The sequence below is a fragment of the Poecilia mexicana genome, unplaced genomic scaffold (genome assembly GCF_051168715.1).
Source record: "Poecilia mexicana isolate PSO_F unplaced genomic scaffold, ASM5116871v1 scaffold_17, whole genome shotgun sequence".
Taxonomy (NCBI): Eukaryota; Metazoa; Chordata; class Actinopteri; order Cyprinodontiformes; family Poeciliidae; genus Poecilia; species Poecilia mexicana.
The window spans coordinates 27,729,224-27,755,205 of record NW_028263386.1 but is presented as its reverse complement, the minus strand read 5'-3'; the positions used below and the strand labels follow the sequence as shown (position 1 = coordinate 27,755,205).

The window sequence follows — 25,982 nt, the reverse complement described above, 5'->3', positions numbered from 1 at the left end:
CAACAGTAGAGTCAGATGGTAATAAAATTAATCTGGTTGTGTGTGTTGTTATTGTGTCCTGCTTTAATTCTACTTTTTTCTATTTAATCATAAAAAATCATAGTCAGGCAGAAAGAGAGTTATGCAACAGGAAGAGCAGGTTTCCTGGAGAAAGAGGAAGTTTCCAGCCTGCAGTGATTAAAAATAGTTCAGACTGCTCATTTTGAGCTTTAAAGGTTTAAGGAATAAAATCTAAACATTTTGAGTAATTGGATAAAACCCAGAGTAAAATACTTGAATTAATAATGATAACTTATTATTAAGCCAATAATTAATATTGGTTTAACCAGTGGTTGGTGTTGGTTTGATTATAAGAATATTTACACTTACTCTTATACTTATGGAAGTACTTAAAGGTGAAACAAGTAACTGTAACATGGTGTCAAATAATTAGAATAATGAATTATTCTTGGTTTCTTTTCAGAAATGTCTGTAATAACACATTATGATTATAAGAGTAACTAATAAGTAATGGTTATTATAATATTATAAGTGACTGCTAAATCAGAGAAACTAAGGGGTTATAAATGTGATTTTGACATTGAACTTGAAATGGTGTAAAGTGTGTAACTGTAACTAAAGGTCACTGATGTTGTGTTGGAGGTAGATGGTAGGTGAAAGGTCAGGTGGAAAGAGGAACTGATGGGAGAGCGGAGGTGTCTAACGCCTTATTGCTAAACTTAAAACTTACCTAAGAAAAGGTTAGACACAAGAGGACTGTTGAGCAACTTGGGACATTAGTACAGACATCAGGTCATGTCCAAAGATGGTGATGGATATGAGATTATCGGTCCAAGCAGTCAGCCAATGAAACAGGCACAGTAACAAAGCTAGCCAATGCAAATGCACCAAAAGGGTGGATAAACCCTTTATAAGGTGAGTGCAAAAGAGGAGTCTTTGGTTGGATCCTTCAGGCAGCTTTGAGCCAAGATCGAGATGGACAAAGAACTCTGCAGCTGAAGAAGAGCCGGAGCCACAGAGCCGAAGACTGTTCTGCACATGGGGACCAACCCGTTAGCCCCGCAACATGTGGCTTCAAATTGCACTTCTCTCATCAGCTGGGTTCGAGACCCCAAAGACAAAGACCAAGCCAAAGATGAAGATAAAGACAAAGACAAAGAACAAAGGCAAAGAGGAAGAACTGGTGTGTTCCTTCCGTGAGACCAGCTCATCTACATCTCGAAGGACCAGAAAGATCGTGAGACGAAGAGAAAGGAGCTACAGAGCTGCAAGACAAGAAGGAGAGGACCGCTACGCGCATGAGGAAGTCACCCTGAGGCCCGAGATCTGCCGCTCTGACTCAGTACTCTTCCTGTACTGGGAGCCTCCTGCTGCTGCAACACCTTTTTCATCATCAGGCCAGTTCTGGGGTTCAAAATGCCAAACTCCGTCCGTCTCTCTCAAAGTTTTCTTATTTTAGTTCACAGTGTCAGCATTAGGGAAAGATAGGCTAGATTATTGATTTTACTTATTTGATTATTTCTGCTACTGATTTAAGCTGTACTGACCCTTGCAAAATTGCCTTACTAATAAAATAATCAGCATCAAGAAAATCTAAAAGATGTTGTGGACATTCAGTTAATGAGTCACCTTAAAGTTCTTTGATGGTTGTAAAATAGCTATGAAGTTTGATTCTGGGAGGAGAAGGTGGAAAATGTTTTATAGGTTGCTTTTAGCCAAAACTAAAACGGCACCCTTGGGACTCGCCCGAGTCACTAAAACCAACCTGGTTCAGTAACAAGTGCAAGTTGTAATAAGAGAAAGAGCGACCGTTAACAGGTGTGCTCTGTGAAACTAGCTGATTCCGGGCTACTCTATCTGGCTAGTTCACAGGGTGAAAAAGGGTGGGACATCTGGATGGAGGTCGTTAGAAGCCAGGCTAGTCTTTCTCGCACCCAGCTTAAACAGAGTTTACTTCAGTTCTGGGTAGGGTAAATCTCGGCAGATTTAGGAAACTCAATTCACCCGTTAGACGGAGAGCTGGGAGCAACATCTCCCTCCTCTCAGAAGAGGAAGTAGAGAGAGAGAAGGGGGGGGGGGGCGAGGTGCTGTGCAACAACAATTGTGATGTAGTGACCATGGAGAACAATGGAGCACAATCAAGAAACTAGCTGCAGATGATTTATGACATGACGCATTAAGATGGATACACTGGTCTCTGCTCAGAAACTCCTGGTTTGGACTTTGGAGTCGCTGACTTTGAAATGTTTCCAAATTTTATGCCTCTGCTAAGGCATAGACACACCATCTTCCTCAGATATATTTCCATCTCCCCCTTAGTTCATTAACTCTTTTTAAAAAAGAAAGACAACAAAAAAAAACACACAAAAAAAAAACACCTCAAGCAAGCATAAAAACGTTTTTGTGAAATTGAGGAAGTTATTTTGAATTTTGTCATTTCCATTAAACTTTTCAGATGCGATAATTCAAAATATGCAAAATGGATGGAATGTTATTGCAGTACTGTTGCCAAATGAGCCAGTTTATGATCATTTTGATGTTAATGAGTATCTGTGAGTAAATATTTGTATTGATTATATTGAAACATTGGTTATTTTGACCACTTTAACCCAAACCACTTATCTCTTACTTCAATTAAACTTTGTGTTTCTATCACAATCCATGGTTGACCCTTGGTATAAATGCGTAAGAGTAAGCAATATTTAACAAATGAAATGATAAAATCATTTATCTGAAGCCCTTTACCATATTGCTAAAGAAAACTATTGCTAAAGTTATATTCACATAGCATTTGTCTTTGAGTAGGAACACTTGAACATGCTTATAGTTTTGAATCCAGGTGTTTATCAGAATAAAGTCATTCTACATAAGATAATTCCTGTATATGTGGAGTGACACACTGATTCTGAATGAAACTTTCCCTCATTCTTCTCAGTTAATGTGTGAATGTATCCAAGACAAGTTCTTCTTTGTGATCAAGTCATCAGCCCAAATCTGGCATCAATCAAGCAATCAGGCGTAATGGGATTCTACAGAGGCGAATGGGCCAATACTGTTGATTAGAGGATGCTTTCACGAGCTGATTAGCCAAACACTGAATGAGCTCTTAGTTCTATTTTATATTCTATGTAAATCTTAAGCAGGTTTATTGAAAGAACTTTCTCATAAACATCAACTCTGAAAATATAGGAGAGGAGAGTTTTAACTCACAATGTCTGAATGTTTAGCAATAGAAATTATAATTAGTACCTAGTAGTGGGTCCAAGTCATCATATTGAAAGTCACAGGTGAGTCTCAAGTCATTACAACCAAGTCTGGAGTCAGGAAGTAAGTACAATTAAGGCATGCAAGCCTCACTTCATCTTAACCCTCCTGTTGTCCTCGGGTCATTATGACCCGAGGACAACAGGGGGGTTAAAGTCCTAAACTTTTAACATAGATTCTTAAACAAGTCATTTAACAAACATCTGATTTAACCAGAGTAATGATATTTTGATATTTAAAAATTTGTTTTAAAAATGTGTTTTCTGTAAAGCAGAAGAACCGGCAAGATGAAGCAAACTTCCAAAATGTCATAAAATATGTGCGGCAGACTTTAAGACATAAAACATAAATATTAGCTAAAGCAAAATGATGGTGGCCACGGTGATAGGAGTTTGTCCTGCAATCAGTGGGTTCCTCCTCTGTCGTGTCCTTGAGCAAGACACTTCATACACATGCACACACATTCTGTGATCAAGTTAATTTCATTTGACATGATTATGGTGCTGCTATCTGCCATTTTGGATGCGCTGTCTTGCTGTGTTCACTCTGGAATCGGTGACTTTCCAGGCTCCATGGCTGAATTCATGAGAACAAGAAAAACCTTGTTAATCTGATATGCATTTAGTGATTCCTTTATGATTTTTGAACCACCAATTTTTTGTGTAAATTTAAATATACAGAATTAGACATTGTTGCCAGTCTGCTTTGATTTTACAGCCCATGTTTTCCTGACTACTTTCACAAAATCTAACAGTCTAGCTGTTTGTTGAAAATCATGTTTTGTTTCCAACTACAGTCTAACAGCAGTTTCCAAGCTGAAAAGTAGCTTTATGTCACTTGAAAACACGACTGAGCTTGGTTAAAATGTCTATGAAGAACATCAGTCTATTACTGAAGAGTATCTCTTTTAAAAGTTATTCGGATCATGAGTTTAATAATAGATTGAACAGAAACGTTGGTAGAGCTGTACGTGTCTGTAGACTTCATGCTTATTAAAATTACACATAGAACAGAAACATCAGATCAAGGAGATGTTGCTCCAGATGCTTTCTGAGACAGTTGGGAATAACAGGTGTTTGTTGAACAGGCATCTTTGGGACATCAGTTAATGATCAACTATTTATTGAACTTCCATTCTGGATTTGTATCATACTGTTTGCTCTTACTGTGCAATTTCCCGACATGTGCTGGTAAGGCACAACTAAGCATTCTCTGTCTGCTGACCTTCAGCCACTGTCTGTTGCTCCAGTAACTACCTGATAATACTATTGCTCCTCCATCTTTATCTGTGGATCCAAATCAAATCATTTTCATAAATAGCACTGGTCTGCATTTCCTCCTACTTCACTGTACTTATCAGTCAGTGGCTTAATTGTAATCTTTTTGTATTAACCTCCTAGAATGCTGCTAATTCACATTTAACATCTAATGAGCTGCTTGTTTATTTGTATTGAGTAAAGATGGTGTCAGTATTTCCCATATTGTAAGTTTGATCTCACAAGATTTAATGTCTAATGTTGGTTATAAAACGTGACTGAATTACAGGATTAGTTTTCTTGTTGCAGTGGTCTACTGTTTGCCACTAAGCTTCTGGTTACTTTGTCAATAGAAGCCAAACAGGATATTTTCCTCTTTTGTTGCGTCTTATCCAAAGGATCAAACAAGTTTGAGAACCAAGATGAGCAGGATCCCACGGTATCCAGTTCAGCCTCCAAACATCAAGCTCAAAATAATAAGGTCCAAACCGCATTGCTGCATCCGACTTTTCACTCTTCACATTTTGACCTGACACACAGGCTCAAACTCAACGCTCTGTCAATGTATCACCGGACTCTAGAGAGTAGGTACCAGAAGACCCGCTGTTGTAAGCACAGGTCTGTCAAGCAGTAAACAGAAAGCTGTAGCTGCTGTTTGAACAAGATTGCCTTTTCCCTTTGTTTTTTTTCTGTACTTTTGAGGACTTAAGTACACTACTTTTTTGCGAGTAAAAGAGTTTAGTTTATATTTTCCCCCAAAGTGGATGTGTTTTACTTTACCCCCTAGCTTACTACCTGTCTCACTCATGACATTCCTGTAAAACTGCTGCATAACTCAAAACAAAATAGACCCCAGGTCTGTCTTGGTTGGACCATCAGAGATGCAGTCACAGGGAATCACAAGGCGACCTCATCTAATCTAATTTCTGCGTACTACAAGGCTTGTTGTGTGACTCAACACTGGTCCTTAGGACCCACTGTCCTGGAAGTTTTAGATGTCACTTCTGTCACACACCTGGCTTAAATGAAGCCAGGTGTGTATCTGTGATTAACAGCATCTGCAGCTCATAAGGAATGCAGTCGATAATGCAGTCACTAGAAACAAGACACATCCAAAGGCTCCCACACACTCGGGTGTACTGTGTATTCTGTGAACTGTGTGGAGTCCGTTCATTGTCCACGGACAGTTGAGATGTCGTTCATTTCAAATTCTTTCATTTCTCCCATCACAATGGATACTAGTAAGTTTGATGAGCTAGTCGGTCGCCTGGCCCTTCAGGGCATCCACTGAACACCAGTTAGTGCGGCAGAATGGTGGTCTTGCTGCTGCGTGTCCTTGAGACTGTTTGTGCCGACTCTCAACATCATCAGCCATCAGCTGGGTGGCGCATACAGAATTGTTCCATGTGAACACCATTTACCACTGAGCAGTTCAATGTCTGAGACAGAGTATGCAGTCATTAAAATCTACCACTGCTAGGACATGTATGGCAGATGTTTGCATTGAGTTCACATCTGTGGACCTCTGGAGAGTTTAGTACCCCTAGTATGTGGGGCCTTAGGAAGGACTAAAGGCGATAACACTTTATTTGAAGGGGGTTGAATAAGACTGTCATGACACTTTCATAAACATGACATAACACCTGTCATGAACATGAATAAGCCTTCATGAATATTTATGACTGTTGTCATAAAGCGTCATTCGGTAAATTATGACACTTTTAATACAAAGTTGACATTATTCAAAATGTCTTTGTTATGACAACTTGACATTAACCAAGAAATCATTACTCTTTAAACTTTACCTTTAATAACATAAAGTTACCTAATTTTTAAAGTGCAATCAGTAATACTTTTATAAAAAATTTATATCAGTAATGATTTCTTGGTTAATGTCAAGATGTCATAACAAAGACATTTTGAATAATGTCAACTTTGTATTAAAAGTGTCATAATTTACCGAATGACGCTTTATGACAACAGTCATAAATATTCATGAAGACTTATTCATGTGCATGACAGGTGTTATGTCATATTTATGATGGTGTCATGACAGTCTTATTCAGCCCCCTTCAAATAAAGTGTTACCCAAAAGGCTTCATAAGGCCCCAGAGCTGAGAAACACTGCTTTTTTTCTTCTTTTTCTTTCCTTTAGTTTATTTTGTTTGTATTTCCTTTTAATTCATGTAAAGCAATTTGAATTGCCTTGTTGCTGAAAATGTGCTATATAATAAAATTATCTTACCTTACCTTACCTCTGTTGGACTGAGTTGTAGTGACTATGGAGTCCTTTAGAGCACAGTAAGCCCACTGTAATCAGAATCAGTCACAGTCAAGAAATCACTTCTCTCTTACCTGTGCTTTCTGACATGGCAACTTATCCTGTTGGAATAAGCTAACAGAAGGTGGACATGAGCAACAGTGCAGCAGAAATAGTCTGTGGCATTTAAACAGAGATCATTTGGTACTAAGAGGCCCAAACCATGCAATGAAAACCATTACACCACCAACACTAGCCTTTAGCATTGATGCACAGGATGAATCCATGCTTTCATATAATCTGGATGCTGCAGTTGAAAGTGAAAGGGAATGTGGGCTCTGAGGATCAGGATCGAAAATCAGTATTCTATGCATTTAACACACCTAGAGTACGCACACCTCCAAATTGCAGCCAGACTGTTATCCAAATAATAAAGCTTAATAAAGCAGCAAGACCGCTGCAGACGTTATGCTGCAGAGGTTTGTGGTTGAATGAGTTCTGTGAATGTTCAGGTAAAACATTTGGCACTTCAACTGGATGAATGACTTAAAAAAAAAGTAACATTAGATTTATTTGAGATGTCACTGACTCCCTGAAGAACATCTGGAAAGGTTTTGTAGCAATGAAGACATAAACACAGCTGTAATGCCGGACCCTGTTGCATTTCATGTAAAAAATCTGACCATTTTTCACTGTTTGAAGGTGCTGTGTATGTGTGTGTAACCCGCATTTAGTCAATTAGTCAAGACTTTTATTTTTGCGGGCCCACTTCCTGTTTTGCCCCAAACCTGCCAACTTATTTAAAGCCCCGCCTCCAGCACACAGTTGAACTTTATCACCTGTTCTATTGTGATTGTGGTTGGCTGTTTGACGTCTTCCTGACAATTCATCCTGGCAAATTCATCAAAATCTTTGCATCCACTGATTTGATCTATTGGTGAGTTGTTTGTGGGATAGCACTATTGGTTTAGCATGAAATTTCTGCTCGATTGCTCATTAGAGCATTGTTTTATTAGAACTGTTGGCGTCTGTTACCTGGGCCGTCACCGGGATTGAAACAGCTGATTGCAGTTAGTACGCCCCACTCTCTTCCCAAAGGTAACATAATCGCTGGTTTTGTGCAAGCTCTGGCACTTTTTGTATTGATATGATTAAAATAGGATGTAGCTACATTTTAATTGATATTGCGCAATATATTTATGTATTGTTTTTTCCTTCACTCTGTTTGAGTATTTCAGTTAATTTATTTTTCTTGATTTTGAAAGTGAACTTTGATTTCAACTTTTCAACTTTAAATTGATTAGTTTGAAATATGATTAATATTCTTTTTGCTTACTTAAATTATGGTTAATTTAACCTGATATGTTTAGTTTAATTATTAGACATTTAATAATTGCATTTGAATTTCATATTTATTGCATTTGTATGTTTACACATAATTGTTGGTTGTTGATAAAACACTTAATGGGTTTTCTGGCCTTTTAGGTTGGGTTTTTTTTTTTTTTTTTATTCATGATGGATCAGATCCTCGTCTGAATCCAAGGATGGCGAGCTAAGGAAAAAGGACAAGAACTCTATGATCTTGGAATCGATTTATTTTGAGTTAATTTGTCTCTCATTGTGCATTTGTAATTGTCTGTTTTTTTCTTTTCCCAAATCACTAATATTTGCACCAAAAACTAAAACCATTGCTTTGTGTCTTCATTCACACCTCAGGCTCCTTAAAGAACCATCTTCTGATGCTGCTCTTGTAGCCGCAGTTATCTGCATAGCCCATAACTGTTGCATGTGCTTGCTTATTGTTTGCATTATGATTGTCTTGCTGCAGCTTTTAGAAAGAGATGTCCACCTCCACACTGGGTAAGACTTAAATGGTTTACTTCTTGTAAGAAAGCTCTGTTGTTGGTGGTGTTGCCCGGCAACGTTCCTCCATGGTGGATGGAGCTTCTGAATGAGCACAGGAGTGGAGTCATTACATTTCCAGAAAAAGATTCTGCATCTCTAATGAAATTATTATTAGATCTGATCAGAACTCCATTTTGACTACTGTTGCGAAATGCTAAAAGGCTTTTAGTTCTCTGTTAGTATAACAGTAAAAATACTCTTAGAAAAAAGTTGTTGATTTTTTTTTTTTTTTTTTAACTTGAGAGATAATGTCAACACTAAGGACATTTCATCTACATTCCGTCTGCTGGTAGGAGTGAAACTAGTAGTGAATGGGCTGTTTTCTATGCATGACTCAGCCAAAAACATCTGACGTTTTACAGTTCTTTAGTGTTAATACGGAACATGGACATGGATTTCAACAGGTCTGATATGCTTTCCCATAAAGTCTGGAAAGTTCCAGGAAAAAAGAAAGCAGAGTATGAAAAAAATTTTCAGTTTTCCTCCACAGGTCTTATCATGCTTGATGACTGCTGTGGTTGACTCTTTACATTATGTTGACATGCTTAATCTTTATTTTATTGTTTTATTTGAATCAGTAAAGGTGTAATATTCCATAAAAAGAATTGTACAGAAATCCTGTTTGCAGAAAATGTGGACTGTGCACTATGGCATGTTGTGACCCATGGGTGTTTTGTTTTCATTTCCTCTTTGTTTTCTGATCATTTTGGGTTTGGTTGTTATTGTTAGAATGGACTTTCCATACTCAGTCTCTGTGGTGTTGTTTTCGTTAGGATCTTGCTTTGTAGTTCAATTTTTTTGGGGTTTATATTCTAGCTTAATTCTGTTCCCGTTTTCTGTTCGGTTTAGTTTCGACTTCTATGTTAATGTTGTTTTCTCTTTGGTTTGTAAATCCTGGTTTAGTTTGGCTTCCTCTGTGTTGCTTGTTTTTTTTTTCCTGCTTTGCCCTCTCATACAGTAGTTCTAAATCCCTCTAATTGAGCTCGTCTGGATCAGTGGAGACAGTGATGTCACAGAAAAGTATCCTGTCAGCATCCTGTCCTGACGCAGCAGAACACTGTGAACAGTGGCATTTGAACATTGATCTAAAACACTCTATTCAGAAAACGGGGGCATCAAAAGCAGCACACATTCTTCAAGGATATGACAGAATTTAATGTTCTGCAAATTGTGCTTAGGTCCTCATGCTTGGACACATATTTTGCAGAAAGCCAGCAGACATGGCAGGATAGGAAGCAGCATGACAGCAGCTTGAGATTCCCCCCGCCTCCCTCCCTAAAAATAACTGAACTCTAAGCTGTTCTGCAGGATGTGCTGCTTTAAGGGAATTATTCTTGTAATTCTGGTATTTTTTTTGTATCTGCCATGGTTTGTAACTATGCCAGTGGGAAAGTCGTTTGTGTGGGAGCAGCTGACTGACCTTTCCAAAATCTGAGGAAGGTCTGAAATAAGACTCTAGATTGAAAATGAGTCGATGTTTAGAATGTAGGACACAAACAAAAAAGAAGAAAGATTACTTGGCAATACGCTGATGAGCTCAGAGCAGCAAAAAGGATACAACAGAAATATAGTAATGTAATTTTTATGTTTTACCACAATATGCCAGCTAGAATATACATCTTGAGATCTCTGCACAACTGAGCATGAAGAGTAAAAAAGGAGATGTAACTGCTGTGTTAACAGCAAATGTTGGATTTGTCACAGAAACCTCATTCAGAAAACTTTGCAGATGGAATCCAGATCTAGGTGTGTTCTTTAGGTCTCTGTGGGAAGCAGTATGACCTGGAGGGTAAAGAGGGGCTGAAGCTGATCAACTACTTTAATGATTTCGATGGAGTTGCTGTCATTCACTAGTTCTGTAAAGACACATTCGCTGCAGAGTGTGCAAAGCATTCAAAATAAGAGCTTGTTTGAAGCTGTTTTTCATTCCCTCCACTATGACTAAGGCCTCAGTTCTCCTCAAACATGTTTTGGAGGTGAAGTAGACCCAGAGCATGCTGCTGCCATCAATATGATTCTATATGGGTATTATTTATCGATGTAAATTTTTTCCCTTTTTCTTTTACAATTATATCCCAAATTTCAACATTGGTTTCATTGGACATTTTATATCAACATTCCTCTCTATCTTTAATGTATGCAATACATTCACTTTCTGGAGCTTCACTTTCTGAAATGAGGCAAAAATAAACTTTTTGATGAAACTCTAATTTTTGAGCTTTTCTTGTAGTTTTGTGAATCTTGACTGACATTGTCAGAATGAGATCTGTTGTGCTCACTTATGCGATTATTTGTCTTGCCCCTAAAAAATTCAGTTGGTATTTTGTTGGTATAGCTTATTTCTTATTATATGTACTAAATGCCACCAATGAATACACTAAAAGAAGTCATAGGAAAGTGTTTCAGTAAATAATATTTACTATATTTGCTACTCTTGTCAGATGTAACTTGTCTTCCAGTGGAGTGAGAAGAAGTCAGGCTGGTATCACTTCAAGCTTTAATTTGCTACCCATATTATCAGGATCAGTCCACCCTTTATGGCCCCAATTTACAAATCCGTTTTCTAACAATTTTAATTTGCTGGAAATTAAAATCAGGCAGTGTGCATCCCACAGGGAACGTAACCCCCCTCCTACATCTCCCTCCATCCGTTATAACCCCAATCTCCCCAGGACCTAATTTATAAGACACACACTCATGCACGCATTCATGGAATAACCTTGTTGGGTCCTAATTATAATGGCACGGAGTCTCTGTTGAACACTGTGTTATTTGTCCGAACTAAACTGGCTCCCACAGGCGTGTACCCATGTCCTTTTTTTCCTCCATGGAGGATTATCCTGGTTTTTAGAAACTTTTTCTTCATCTAAATCTGACGTTAAAGAAAAAGGGCAAGTGGAGGGAGAAGGGATGTAGAAGAGAGTTATTGTGTTTATTATGTATTGAGTAAAAAAATAAAGAAATTGGGTGTTTTACGTCTAAACAATACTAAACAGGGTCTTTATAACATCAGGTTGGCTGCTACATTTCTGGGATATGGTGTTTAATTCAAAACAAGCTGGTCGGACCTTTTGGAGTTGAAGACGGACTCAAAATTAAACAAAAATACTGCAAGTCTTTATAAGAGACTTCCTTAGCCAGTGATACAGGGAACAGTCTGCATCTTTCATGCCAGACAACGTTCCATAAGATGCATTGAAGTACTCAATGCATCTTATCACTAAAGGCTCCAAAGGTAAAAGAATAATGACACGGCCTCCTTTCTCACCTGATCTAAATCTTTTTGAAAACACGAGTCCTTCTTAAACAGGAGAGTTATGGTAAAGGAAAGCAGTGGCGTTCTCTGAACAGCATCTGGGATGCTGTGGTTCCTGCTGAACAAAAAGTTGATCATAAACGGATCATGAAATTGACAGACTCCATGACTGGAAGGCTTGCATCTGTTATGGAGTCGAAGGATGGTTGTGTTGGTCACTGAGCTTTGTTTGAAATGTCACAAATCTTTAGCGGTTTTGAGTTAGTTGGTTTTCAACAGACAAAAATGAACAAACACAATGGAAGTATTTAATTTTTGTGGTTGCAAAGAAAAATTCTGGATACTAATGACTTTCCTGCAATTGTCCATGAAAATGCTAAATACATGATGATTATTTGTTGAGGTGTGAATAAGTTATTAAAGAAGGTATGGAAAATTAAGACTACGAAAACATCTTTTTTAGAGATGCCACTTTAAGCTGTTCCATGCCACCTGCCCTTCTAACCAAACTACATTTCACATTAAAATTACATGAGGCCTGAGCCAGCAGTAAACCTGATATGTTGCTTATTGTAATCACAGGATGGATCAAGTACAAATCTTCCGAGCAATACTTGTTCAGCTCACTCCGCTTATTACAGTCTAATTAACTCCTGCACTTTTATTTTCGTTCCTCAACCGGATAAAATACCTGCTCCTCTGTTTAGACTAGAATAAGTAGATTGAAACAACTTTTTTCATGCATTCCTGTTTAGCTTTCCTACTTGCTGTGTGTATTGTAAGTTTGTAAGCCCAACCCTACTCAACCATAAAACATATTTCATTTTGACCCACCCAGCATAAATTTTTGGTCAGGATTTGGTCGGGTTGGGCTCTGTCTATTAAACTAAACTTTATTGGGAAGTTGTGGAGTTTTCTCTGCACTGGGTATTTTTCTGTTGTGTTGCTGACTCTTGGCCAGGATTCCCTTGAAAATCATGGTAAAATAAAGGTAAATAAAATAAGGAACATTTCTCATTGAAAACTGACACTAAGTCAATAAGCACTATTACTTTGAGTGTCCAAAACAGCACCATAAAAATAGAATGTATTTTATTATCACTAGATCTCAGCTGAGAGCCATTCATAATAAGTTAGTAGATGTTCAAGATAATATATTTAAGCATCATGCTTTATTATTTATTTTACAGTATTTTAACAATTTTAACTGAAGCATGTGGTTGTCTGTGAGTATGATGTTGGAGTTCACCACCAGCTTTATCAGTTCAGGGCCCACATATGTTCTCAGGGAGGGGAGGGGCAGCAGAACGGAGCCTTCTTTAGACATAACCAGGGGAGGATAGCTGGCCAGCCAAGGCCAGCCCAGGGAGCCAGATTCCGATAGCAGAAATTCGTTTAGGTCAGGCTGAAATCAGTTTACCGCCTTCCTTGAAAGTCTCGCTGGTGCCTCTCAATGGCAAATCCAAACAGCCAAATTTTAGGGTCTCCCACCTGATCCGAGTGAACAACGTTCTCCAAGGTCACACCGTATCCATTCTGAGTCCGAGATCCGCTGCCTGGCCATGGTCCTGTTCCAGGATCGCCCCCAGTCTACGGCTCAGCTTCCGTATCATCTCAGTTTGAGTGTTGATTGCTCTGGTCCCATCCCATCAGCCATACCCAGCAGCCTCGAAGTTGCCAAAATGGCTACCGGCATCTTCCGATATTTCCGATAAGCCAGGTAGCCGCCAACTCCAATAAGCAAAAAAACCTGTTATCATAAATCCACTCATGTACACATCTTCAACATCCTCGACTGACGGCGTCGTCAGACATGGTCTTCCACTTCCATCCAGAATCCATTGTGTATCCAGCGAAGAATGTCCCTTCTGGACACAAGGGTTCCCCTTTTCCCGGTTTCCCAGTGGAAAAAAAATTATCGTGTTGAGAGACCAGCTGACCACATCCATAATTTGCAACTTTGCAAACAAGACTCTAAACAGACGCTGACCAGGGAAGATGGGGAGGGCAGGTAGACAGAGAAAGTGCTTCCTCCTCCTCATTTGTTTTACATTGGTTGTTTTACTCCTAATTGCACGGACTGAACAAATGAAAGTTGATTTTACATATTTGACCAAACCTGTGAAACTGTTGGTGTTTTAAGTGTGCTGTACTGGTGCAGAGTTACTAAATGCAATTGTAATTACTTTCTTTTGTCTCTGTGCTTTGAAAAAGAAATGTTTTAAGTAATTCTGTATCGGATCGGAATCAGCCAATACTAAGCTTCAGATATCGGTATCGGAAGTGAAGAGTAGATTGGTGTATTCCTATTACAAATTTGTTAGGAAGCATTACAATACTAAATGTAGGCAAAAAATGTACAATTATATATCTTTGTTTTCAGAGGCTGATGTGATCAAATATTTTCCTATGCATGTGGAGCTTGTAGCCGTGTTTTCCTGCTGTCTTTACCAGCACTGAGTAATGATCCACATGCTGGTCAGTGATGGACGGAGGAGCCCTGTAGCCTGCTGGCCTGTCACAGAAATCTGACAGCGTCTAGGGTGCAGGGACAAACTGGAAAGGGTAGCCTGGAGCTCTCAATCACTCCCACCCTGGCAGAGACGCCCGCAGGGAGCTGTCTCCCCTCTTTCATTCATTTTCTTTTTCTCTTCTTTCACTCCATCGTTCATGTTTCCTCCATTTCCAGAACTGCCTCATTTTGTCACGTTTCCTTCTTCGGTCTTCTTTTGTGATCTTTCTTTTCTCGTTAACCCTGCTGAATCTGTCTCCATACACACGCACACACGCATACACTTGCTTTCACCCACATACATACACTTGCGTGGCTTTTTCCTATTTATATTTTTTTTAATTGCTGCACACAGTCTGCATCACGATCCAACTTGGTCTGGATCCTGGCTTTAACCAACACACATCTGGGCTTATTTACACACAGAAATTTCTCTGTCGCACGCACGCACGCACGCACGCACGCACGTACGCACGTACGCACGCACTGTGCTATAATACACAATTCAATTTCACAAATGTATATAAGGCTTCAAAAGTACAGCACTGTGGCGCGTTCCAAAATGAAAGACAGGTTTTCTGTTAGGTCTGAGCTGCCTGCAGAGTGAGACAGACCGAGAAAGCCAGGCAGAGGGTTGCCTTCATTTAAGCTGTTCTGCACTGAGGCTTTTCAATTTGATTATGAGTTTCCATTTCATGAGCCTGGATGCTGTGTGCTATTTAGAATAAAATTGAGCCATTTCTTAGCTGGACGAGCTGCCTCTGCGTCTCCTCTCTGGGGGCTTTGCGGGCAGTCAAGGGCATGCTGGCCCCCCATGCCCGCTCTGCCACACTCTTTAGTAGTGTTGCAGTGAACATGCCAAACAAATAAACTAAATAACTGAGCAGCTTTGGTGACTGACCGAGTGGGCATGAGAATGGAAGGCACTGAGTGTTTGTGAGTTTGGAAGGTAATGTGAGGATTCCTGCTTCAAGCCTGTGAACGTCTGAGGGACTGAACAAGGATCCAAATGGATTTCAGTAATTTTTTAATTCATTTCAAATATAATAAAAAAAATACCACAAAGGGAAATGAAATAATCTTATAACGCAATCTGTCCAAGTTTCTTCAGCGATGTTGTAGATGGTGATGTCTGTGAACAGGAAGGATCTCCTGTAGCGGTCTGTCGTACAGTAGATCTGTTAGCGCCTCTGACTGAAGACACTCTGTAGTTCTATGACAGTCCAGTGAAGGGGTATCACTGCTTGCAAACTGCAACTGGATCTCAGTTAAACTGAAAGTGATGTTATTCTTACTGATTTCTGGCTTCAAGGGCCTTGGCGTTGTCTTGCCATGTTAAGCACATGGAACAGCCTGACTGTAGCAGTAATGTGCAACACTAGCTGACAAAAATCTGATGTATTATGAAAGTAGAAAATAAACTTAAGAGCATCATTACTTTGCATTTTTGCTCATTCTTGAATGTAAACCTATTTTCTTAAAACAGGTTTATGTGCCCAGAATTTCTCTATAATTGTACAATAAAGGAATTTTTTAGCGTAGTAGACTTGGCTGAGTCTTACCTTTGCTTTCTTACAGTCCAGGATCCATATTTCCACTTCAAATATCCAGGACACTAAAAATACTCTTAGCTGGGAGCAGGACTTCAGAGCTATTTAAATCACCAACAAGAATCACAGATTCTTTTTTTAACATGTCTGACATATTGTGATGAATCAAAGGAAAAAGTGATGCTTTAGTTTCTCGCAAATGGATGTAATCTGGATCCAAAACATAAAAACGGTTAAATCGTAGGCCTTAGTTTCACAAAAGGAAATCTATTTTCAGTTTTCTAAAAAAAAAACCAAAAAAAAAACAACCTTTTTTTTTTTTTGAGAGTGTCAGCACACATCAGCGATTTATGCTCAGAGACATTTCTGACGTGACGTCAAAACAATTTCTGAAACTACACTTTCTCCTTAAATCCATTAGTGGCCATTGGCATTGAAATGATTAAAGACGTGGGGAATTCTAATCTTTGTTGCTAAATGCTGTGTTGGTCAAATGAATTATAAAATCGGTCACAAGACAGTAAAGTTCAGATTCCCTCTGCAGGGAACTCCGCTGTTATCTTAATTTGTTGAACTGGTATCAAATTAGCTCTGATCTAATTTAGTCCAGGCACAAAGAACAGCACCCTGATCTCCACTGCCATATCAGCATCTATCTGCACTGTTTCCTGTCATTCAAACTCAAAGTTCACTTACTCCACTGACTTCTGAAGTATAGAGGGCTTCTAATGGCACAGATTAAAAAGCAATTTAATACAGAAAAGGGGATTAGAAACACTATGGGCTGCACTAATCCTTAACCTTTAGTTCTGTTCTTATTCGCCACAATATGCGGAAGATGATAGCATCACAGGATGAGAGTTAGTGAATTTCCATTAGGGCTGCCCTTCTGTATTCCCACCAGCACTTTTAAAGGCATTAGGCACGCTTTGTCAAGGCTAATAAAAAGGTCTGGCATTGGTATTGCATCCCCCCAACTTTTTTTTTTTTTTTTTTTTTTTTTTTTTTTTTTTTTTTTAAGCTACTGTTCTGTGTGATGTCTTCATAACCCATTATGATAATCTGCCCGGGTCTCCGAAGGACCTGGGGCGACAGCCACATAGATGCTGCTGGGGTGACCAATGGATGGAGTGCTTTACGTCTGCACTACAAGACGACGCAGAAATGATATTGAGCTTAGAGACAAAATGTCTGGTTCTTGTTCAGCTTAAGGAAATCACTCTCTTAAAGGGAGAGTGATTTCCTCTCCCTTTAAGAGGAAATCACTCTTAAAGGGAGTGATTTCCTCCCTTTAAGGGAGGAAATCCCTTAAAGTACAAAGTACTTTTAAAGTACTTTTATGACTTTTAAAAGTCATAAAAGTCATAAAAGACTTATGACTTTTACGTCATAAAAGACTTTTATGACTTTTACGTCATAAAAGTCAATTTTATGACGTAAAATCGACTTTTTTTTAAGCTTTAAATTGAGTTATGTCATTTCCTCATCAGAAACATACCTGGGGTGTTGCTTTCGCGCATGTTTGAGAAATCCTTTAGTCTCCCATGGCAACCATTCAGCTGTGTAAAACCTCTCAGTAGACCTAGCCCCGCTTTCAAGCTGCAGCTCCTCCTCCAAGCTGCAGGTTCCACGCTTGTGCCTCCCACTCGACTCCTCCCTCTGCTCCTTCAGACTAGCCAGCAGCACTTATCACACACCTGGTGGAACTGCACATGTACAGAGCTCATTACATTAACAGTGCACATAACCTCGAACACACTATCGCCATCTAGAATGCTGCTGGTGGTAGTATCATGGTTTGGTAATGCTTTTCTTCAGCAGTGACAGACAAGATGGTAAGATTTGATTAGAAGACGGAAGACACCAGACACAAAAAACAAACAAAACTAGCAGAGGCTGGAAAAGATGAGATTATGTCAGAGGTTCAGGTTTAACAGGACAATAGACCTGAACATCCAGGACAAGCTATGAGTGCTTTGGATTAGCAGAAATGTTGTTGAGCTCAATAAATATGTTATAGTGGATTAAAAGGAAACGTTTTAAAATTATTTCAACATTCGCTTCAGTGAACTTTTATATCAAATTAGAAATGTATCTGCATATCAATTTTTCTGTCAATAATTATAAAAAAAGATATATAAATAGTCAATGTCTTCTTCTGCCCTTTGTTATTGGTGGCTGCTACAGCTCTCCACAGTAAAGAGTGCTTGTGTGACAGGAAAAGGGGTCATGCCAAGCATTAATCATTCATATGTGCATTTGTGCAAAAGCACAGATTCAATTTTCTGCACTTTGTATGGTCCACTGTTGGTTATGTGGTTTTATTTATACATCTGGAGCTATTCATAATTCATTTATTTTTAAAAGTTCCTATTTTAATTTCATTCTGTAGAGGGAAGAGCTCATCGAGACATCACATGATGCCATCCTTAAAGAAAAAAAAAATCTCAAGAGACACATGCAAATATTTACTATTTCACAATTTTGGATACTTCATAGTTTGCAATAAAAACCCTTATTGCAATAAAACCTTAACTTATAATGCCTTTGAAAGGCACTATGGCAGAGGTTCCCAAACTGTGGGGCGCGCCCCCTGGGGGGGGCGCCGTGTCATTGCAGGGGGGCGCGGGAAGCCGTCTGGATGAAAAAAACAAAACAAAACATGAACACTGTATGCGCTTGGGTTTTTACCTTAGAATGGCCAACTCTCTGTTATAACTATGTAAATTTGATACAGTAGAGGCTTCCACACTTCCCATATTTGTGTCCTCTGTCACTTTTATCAGCAGTTAAAACTGTTTAATCCGTCGTTAACATGGTGTAACCTGTTTTTCCGAGCCGCCTTTAAACGCAACATGAGCGCTACGACGCTCGCGCTGGGTTTACACCTGTGAAGGAGACCTGCTGCTGCTGTGTGGAGCTACATAGGTTTGTGTTAGAATCACGGCAGCAAAACGCAAAGAACTTTTCACAGTTTTTCCCTCCAAACTAACCGACTGAGTTGAGTAAAGCTGTTGGATGCAGGTAAAAGATGACTAGCTAATATCAATACAGAACCTTAAGCTTAACAAGTACCTTGTAGGCTACTGGGGTTGGTGTCTATTTTCAGCATTCATTTTGCCCCCAAAAAAGTCGATGACTCCCCCCCGGTCACACGTGTCATTTCAACCAGACAGCCATTTGTAATCCATAGGAGGGGGCGCAGAAAATGTTTGGAAACCACTGGGGGGGTGCAGAAGAAAAAGTTTGGGAACCACTGGGTTAAGGTATTCATACCTATTGAAATTTACACATCTCGTGGAACTGAAACTCAAAACTTCAGTGCATTTTTGGAGTTTCTTTGTAATAAATCAGTGTGTAATGTCAGATACTTTCAAAATATATGCAAAATGAAGCAGCCAGGAAGAGACCAAAAATGTTTGTGATCATCCTGCAAAACACTCTGAGGTAAAAAACTAACTGTGCACATGACTGTGAACACATCATCCCCATGGTTACTCATGGTGGCAGCAGCATCATTAAACAGATAACTGTCCTGCCCCCCACTACATTATCACAGCAGTTACCTACTTTAGCTATGTCTAGCACCACGTGATCGGCCTTAGCTGCCTCTCCATATGCAGTGCTAAAATAATAAACTACATTTACCTTCCTGCCTAAAACTCCTGGGGCTTGGTCATCAAACTTGGGTTTTTGGTCTTAATATAACATCACAGCCTTACGGGGTTGTTAGCTAGCACATTTTGGCAGACGACAGTCAATCATCTTCAGATCCAGCCCATAGAAATCCAAAGTTTCAGTATTCATGGTGATACTTCCTCCTTTTGTTAATTTGCTTGACCCAGACCATATCTTATCTCTCACCATAGCTTTAGTCTGTCCATCTGGTCTCTGGCATAGGCTTGATGAAGTTGGCTAAATGTCTGCAGTTACTTTGTCTGGTTATTTTTTTTCCTCATGAAGAGCACTTTTAAAAGCCCTGGTTTAGCTCAAAACATATCCATGTTAGAATGGGCCAGTCCAATCCAGATCTAGGTGAGAATTTATGGCAAAACATAAATGTTACTGCTCACAGCTGCTGTATATAGAGACTGAACTAGGGCTCTTTTGCAAAGAAGTTTGGGGACAAAAATGTAGTCTAAAGTTGTTCAAAGCTGGTACAAACCCTGGAAGACTTGAAGATGAAACAGAACTGAAAGCAAGTTCTAGAAGGTATTGACTCAGGGGACGAGAATACAAATGGATGGCACACTTTTGAGGTTTTAATCTGTAAAAATTATTTGGCATAATTTCCTTTTGCTTCACAGTTATACACAACTTTTTGATGGTATGGAGTACATTGTTTGTGGTTGTTGTGTAACATGTCAAAAAATGAAAGGGGATTGGATTTTTGCAAGGCATTGTAGTATTGGTGGTTTTCAAAGGGTTTATTTTTGTTTTTAATTTGTGGTTCTTCTCAACAATGAACCAAGTATTTATCCGTCTCTGTCAGTTGCTGCTCAAACTCCTGCATCAGTGTCCTATTTAAACAATGAACCTGTGTGGGTTTCTTCAACCCACTGCTAGATTTTACACCTTGTTTGTTGTGAGAGTGCTTTATTTATTCTTGCTCTTTCTGTTTCCAGACCTCAACTGAGCAGAAGAAGCTGAGCCATGCTGGATCCAAGCCCTCCCTCTCTGAGAGCAGTGGCCGACTCCCTCAGATAGCCATGAACACCTGCAAGTACAATGGTGGAGTGGTAAGACCACTAGTAGGCAGCCTGGCGTCCTCGTCGCGCCGAAACCTTGCGGAGCTTGACTCGGAAACGCAACCCTTGCAGACGTTGCACAGCTCTGGCTTAGAGGTGGTGGTGTCCAAGGGCAACGGCGGAGAGGACCCCAGTAAGGCGTCCAACGAGAGCCTGGTAAGGGAGGGTAGCGGGCGAGGCGGCGGCAGGGCTCCACAGAAGAAGAACAAGGACATTGGCTACAAGCTCGGTCACCGGAGGGCGCTGTTCGAGAAACGAAAGCGACTCAGTGACTATGCACTCATCTTCGGGATGTTTGGGATTGTTGTCATGGTGACGGAGACAGAACTTTCATGGGGGGTTTACACTAAGGTGGGTTTTGTGTGTGAGAGTTAGAACAAAGTGTGTCTGATTTCTGTCATTTGTGTGGATACTGCCGTTTTCAGCTTTGTGGAAAGAGATTATTAATCCTGAAGTGTATTTTCTGATATCAGATGCTTCTCCCAACCCTTACTCTGAGCATCTTCTGTTAGGATCAATCCAGATAAGTTGGTCCAGGAAACTGAAACCATGCTTAAGATGGAGACCAAAGACCAAAGAATCCTTCTGCTGACCTAAAACAACTCAGTAACTCAGTCTGTATTGTGTTCAGGATGCAACAGTATCTGGGTTTTATGTGCTTCTTCTGTAGTGAGCATCTGGCAAATCAACAGGACAAAATTACAAATCTGACTGAAACAAAACACACCATGCACTGTTCTGTTAACAACAAAGGTAAAGCAAAGATTAAAATTTTGATATACTTAAGTTTATTTGATTCTAATCCTAGTTTAAGCCTAAAAAGCTCTCAGAAAAAGAATGGATCCAGAAGATCTGTCTGTCTTCAAAGAGTTCCATCTGTGTTCCTGTGTTTTAAACACTTACTAAGTTTCTGGTCAGAGAAATAACCTAATTGACAAGTAAGGCCATAAAATAGAAAATAAATAACATCTACACTTTTCATACTTTGTATTTTTGGAGTAGTTTGGTCCCAGTTGCTCTTGGACTAACCTTTAGCTTTCAGGACCAACTAATCTGTAGTTAAGCTAAATAATGTTGCCATTAGCAATATCTACTGTAAGAAATATATTGATTTTTTTTTTCCCCCTTTAATAGAATTTCATTTCACAAATCCTGAACTATCCTAACAAACCCTCTTTTATTCGAACAAACATCATGCTTTATCTGCTTCATCAGCTCCCAGTGCAAAGCAGACAGAGTTAAAAGTTAGAAATTGAAAAGGATTAAATCGTTTGAGACAGATCTCCATTAATAATGCAACGAGTGTATGAAAACAGAGTGGAAGCAATCATATTTAATGAGACAATCTACAACAGTCATGTGTGTTGAAGCAGTGCTAAAGGTTGCAGGCCACTGGCCCTCCAGGTCTGGATTTGAAGACCTCTGATTTCTACTATTCTAATGTAAGTCATTCTTGCTGACTGCTGAAGAAATGATTTCAGTCAAAATGATGCTCCCACCACTATGTTTTGGAGGTGTGGTGTGTTCAAGGTCTGACAGTCATTTAATTTGTGATGGACATTAACTAAAGGCAGCTTGTAGATGCATTACATCACAGTGATGGAGTTTTCTCAGTATGTGAAATATGCTCTTTATCACTTAGTACTGAACTACGCTTGCAGTTTGAGTGTCTTGAAGTGTCTTTTGTTCTAAACTTAGGCCACAGTGCCATACAGCGCACTGTCCTAAACAACCATCCAGCTACATGCAAAGTCATTGTCCCAGCTCACAAATAGAACTACTTACACAACCATCAATGAGCTACTTGTGCATCAGTTATGTCCAAATAGAATTGTGTCACTGAACAGCTTTACTTGGCGTCTCTGTATTTTGATGAAATTGTCATAAAGCGAGATATAAACCGACTACCTCTTTACTACCATTTGGTGTTGTTTATGGTAGTGGAATACCCCTGCTTCTAATACACTAGTGTTGTCCTAGTACATCATAGTCATGTGAACAAAACATTAAATATTTACTCTATTAAATATTCAGTTCTTTAAAATGAAATTGCCATACATGTACTGCTGTTTTTTTGTTAATCTGTAGAAAATAGAATTGTATAATTACTGGCAAACACCAAAAGTTAACCTTGTTTTGGTCACTGAACAAAATATAGCAGCCAAAAATTATTTTTCTAACTGAGAAAGGTAGAACACCCTACAGTTTTTTTTTTTTTTTATGTATCCAGTATGGAAAGATGAGGTATCAACAATGAAAAATCCAGGAGCTTAAATACAGAGGGATGTGATTACTAACAGGGTGCAGCTGGAAGGGAAGGCCCTTTGGGTTGATACAGATTGAGACTTTTTCCAGCTGAACGTCCCACTCTCTTGTTCTTGTACCGTTTGAGCAAACAAACAAAACAAACATCTTTGTATTTGTGTTAATGGTCACAAATTATACTTTCTCAAATCACCATGCAACATTATGTATTTTAGGAGTTAGAAAGTTCATGTTTCTAGCACTTTTTGTCTTTGGCTGAGAGGGACCAGTGGCTCAGCAAACCAAGGAAAGGAGAATAAATAGCGAAAGGATGATTTCAGACATATACATGGTCTTCAATATGAGCTGATAAATCATTAATATTTATTTACAGCAAATTGCAGATAATGAACTGTAACTTAAAAGAGCTACAGAAGTATGTGGGTGTATATGTGAAAGTTAGGGGGACTAATCCATAATATGATTTATGGGGATCTAAGAAAATTAATAGATTTGTCTTGATTGTTACTGAGTGGAGATCAGTCCATTCATCAACCTGACCTCAGCTGAAATGGAAATGACCCGAGTGGTCTTAGTAGAACTGTAAGCTCCAACACTAGACTGGTAGCAGGTTCTGTGGATGGTCCACTTCACCATCTCACATTGCAGAGTGGAAACTTGAGGTACAGTTAAGGTTTTCTGAGCCCTGAAGCAGGGAAACTGGTAGGGAAACGGGAAGCACTGGGACTGAAAAATCCTTGAACCACTGGCAGGTGGATTAATTGGTTTACCCGATGTTATTTCACCAGGGATTTCTCAAAACAATTTCCAAATGTCTTGAGAACATGTCGCTGAACTGAGGGGCAAGGCAATCTAGTTGATGACTAAAAATACATTTGGCTATATAGACCACTGAAGGACAGAGTGATGTAGAGCTGCTCTGACTGTCATCACACTGCTGATTATGTGGAATATTTTCTCTCGTTTTTATCATTTGTGCTTGCGCTGTTATTATAAAAGCAATCTTAGGATCATTAGCCTGCAGTAGAGAGGCCCTTTTACACCAGGGTTGTTAAACTGATTTATCATCTGGCATTTTACCAAGTAGGAGGTGTGAGGACTACCGGTTCTCATTTCCAATGTACACAAATAAACAGCAGCGGCACTCTAGCATCCAGCCAGTCTATTTATCACAAGCACAGCTCACGCTGGTGGCCCTGTGCTAGTGTTAGCAATGGCTTTTGGCTCCAACCACTATGTAAAAAGTCCCCCTATTTATGTCACGTTTTGATTAATCTGTACTTTCATTTATGATGAACGGTGTCCAGACAACATCAGGCTGTACTTACACCTGCACCTGCATGGCTAAGCATCATCTTAAGTGTACTTTTTGTATAGAACTACATTATCCACTTATACTAATAGGAATTCTCTGTGCTTGTGTGAGTAGTGTGTGTGTGTGTGTGTGCGCATCTGTGTGTTTCCTTTGAGTGCTTTTGTTTAATTTTTGCTTCTCATTTTATATTTACATCCTAAACAAGAAATGCAGGATATTTCAATAAATTTTAATTTTATTGACAATTTTACGTATTTTAGTATCCCAGTTCAATAAGTCATGCACATTATATAGATTAGGTTTGCACACATTGATGAATCAAGCCTTTCTTTCTGTTATGATCTTCAGCTTACATAAGACTAATAATAAAACAAAAAACATTCTGAATACAGAAATGTGGGCTTATTGAAAAGCATGTTTAATATCCGGTTAAAGGTCGTTATGTTCAAAAGTTCATTTCAGTCTGACAAAAGAGCCATATATCCAAAGAATATGATTGTTAATGTAGTTGAAACCAGATATTTAAAAAGGCATATTTTTTTCCCCTGATATTAAATCAGACTAAAATCTTTCTGTCTTGGGTCATTTAGGATTATCAAAATGATTTATATTGCCAAGCAGCATAACTGTTTGAAATACATGTTTTTTTTTAGAGAATATCTTATTATTTTATATAAAATCATTATCAATACAAAAACTAGTTCTGCATTGTTAGGAATTGAACTTCTAAACTATATATATATATATATATATATATATATATATATATATATATATATATACACACACACAAAATTTTTTCTGAGTATTCTGGGATTTAGCTGAGAGAAATAATCTTGTACTCCCAACTGGGCTACAACCAGAAATATTTAGTCTAATTTAAAATCACACCAACAATAAGTTTGTGTGTCCTTGTGTATGTAAATATAAACAGCACATGTGGATTTCTGGTTTTAACTTGGTTGTAACAGAACCACGCTGACCTCCCATTACAAATAAGAGTTGCCACTACAGGCTTAGGTAGTGGAAGCAACACTTAAGATGATACTTGGCTAACTTTTGAAAATATATCACTTGCCTTGCCTCATAATCTATGTATTTGAAAAAAGCACAACAAAACTGTTGAAAGATCTGTTTTTTAAGGTTGTTTGTGACCTCCTTTTGTCTGAGGTCTACTCATCCTGGTCTATTATCTTTATTAGAGACATGCTATTCAGAAATCACTGTTATTGTCATGATATATAACAATACACACTAAATGATTTGTATTTTATATAGTTTATGTTGATATTGGAATAAATTATTCTTTTTCTGTGTTTTTTATTGCAGGAATCCTCATACTCATTTGCACTGAAATGCCTTATCAGCCTTTCCACTGTTATTTTGCTTGGTCTTATAATAATGTACCACGCCCGAGAAATCCAGGTGAGTCTATTAATAAAATATTAACTTCAGGGGCGGTTCTAGATGGAGGCCATTAGGGGCCAGTGCCCCTGCAGAACTGATCCCAGTCCCTGTTATGCCTCCTGTACTGAAGAAATGATACTAAATCAATTTCTTATGCTGATATGCGCAGGCACAGAAACTGTATATAATTGTCCTTTGGAGCAAATTTATTTTTACTTTGAGAATTTTACTTTAACAATGAATT

At 38.8% G+C, this 25,982-nt stretch overlaps 1 protein-coding gene across 2 annotated transcripts in view; it reads left to right on the top strand.

The window, feature by feature from the left end:
* Positions 1-7,473: 7,473 nt before the first annotated feature.
* kcnn1a (potassium intermediate/small conductance calcium-activated channel, subfamily N, member 1a) overlaps positions 7,474-25,982 on the top strand; it is a 50,193-nt gene continuing 31,684 nt past the window's right edge. The window contains exons 1-4 of one of the 2 annotated variants that reach the window (XM_088014456.1): positions 7,474-7,717; positions 7,797-7,878; positions 20,629-21,102; positions 25,661-25,756. In XM_088014456.1, the coding sequence (XP_087870582.1) occupies positions 20,713-21,102; positions 25,661-25,756 (486 nt within the window). In that variant the 5' untranslated portion in view covers positions 7,474-7,717; positions 7,797-7,878; positions 20,629-20,712. Of the gene's footprint in view, positions 7,879-20,628; positions 21,103-25,660; positions 25,757-25,982 lie in introns of both variants that reach the window. The other variant, XM_088014457.1, reaches the window with a different exon arrangement.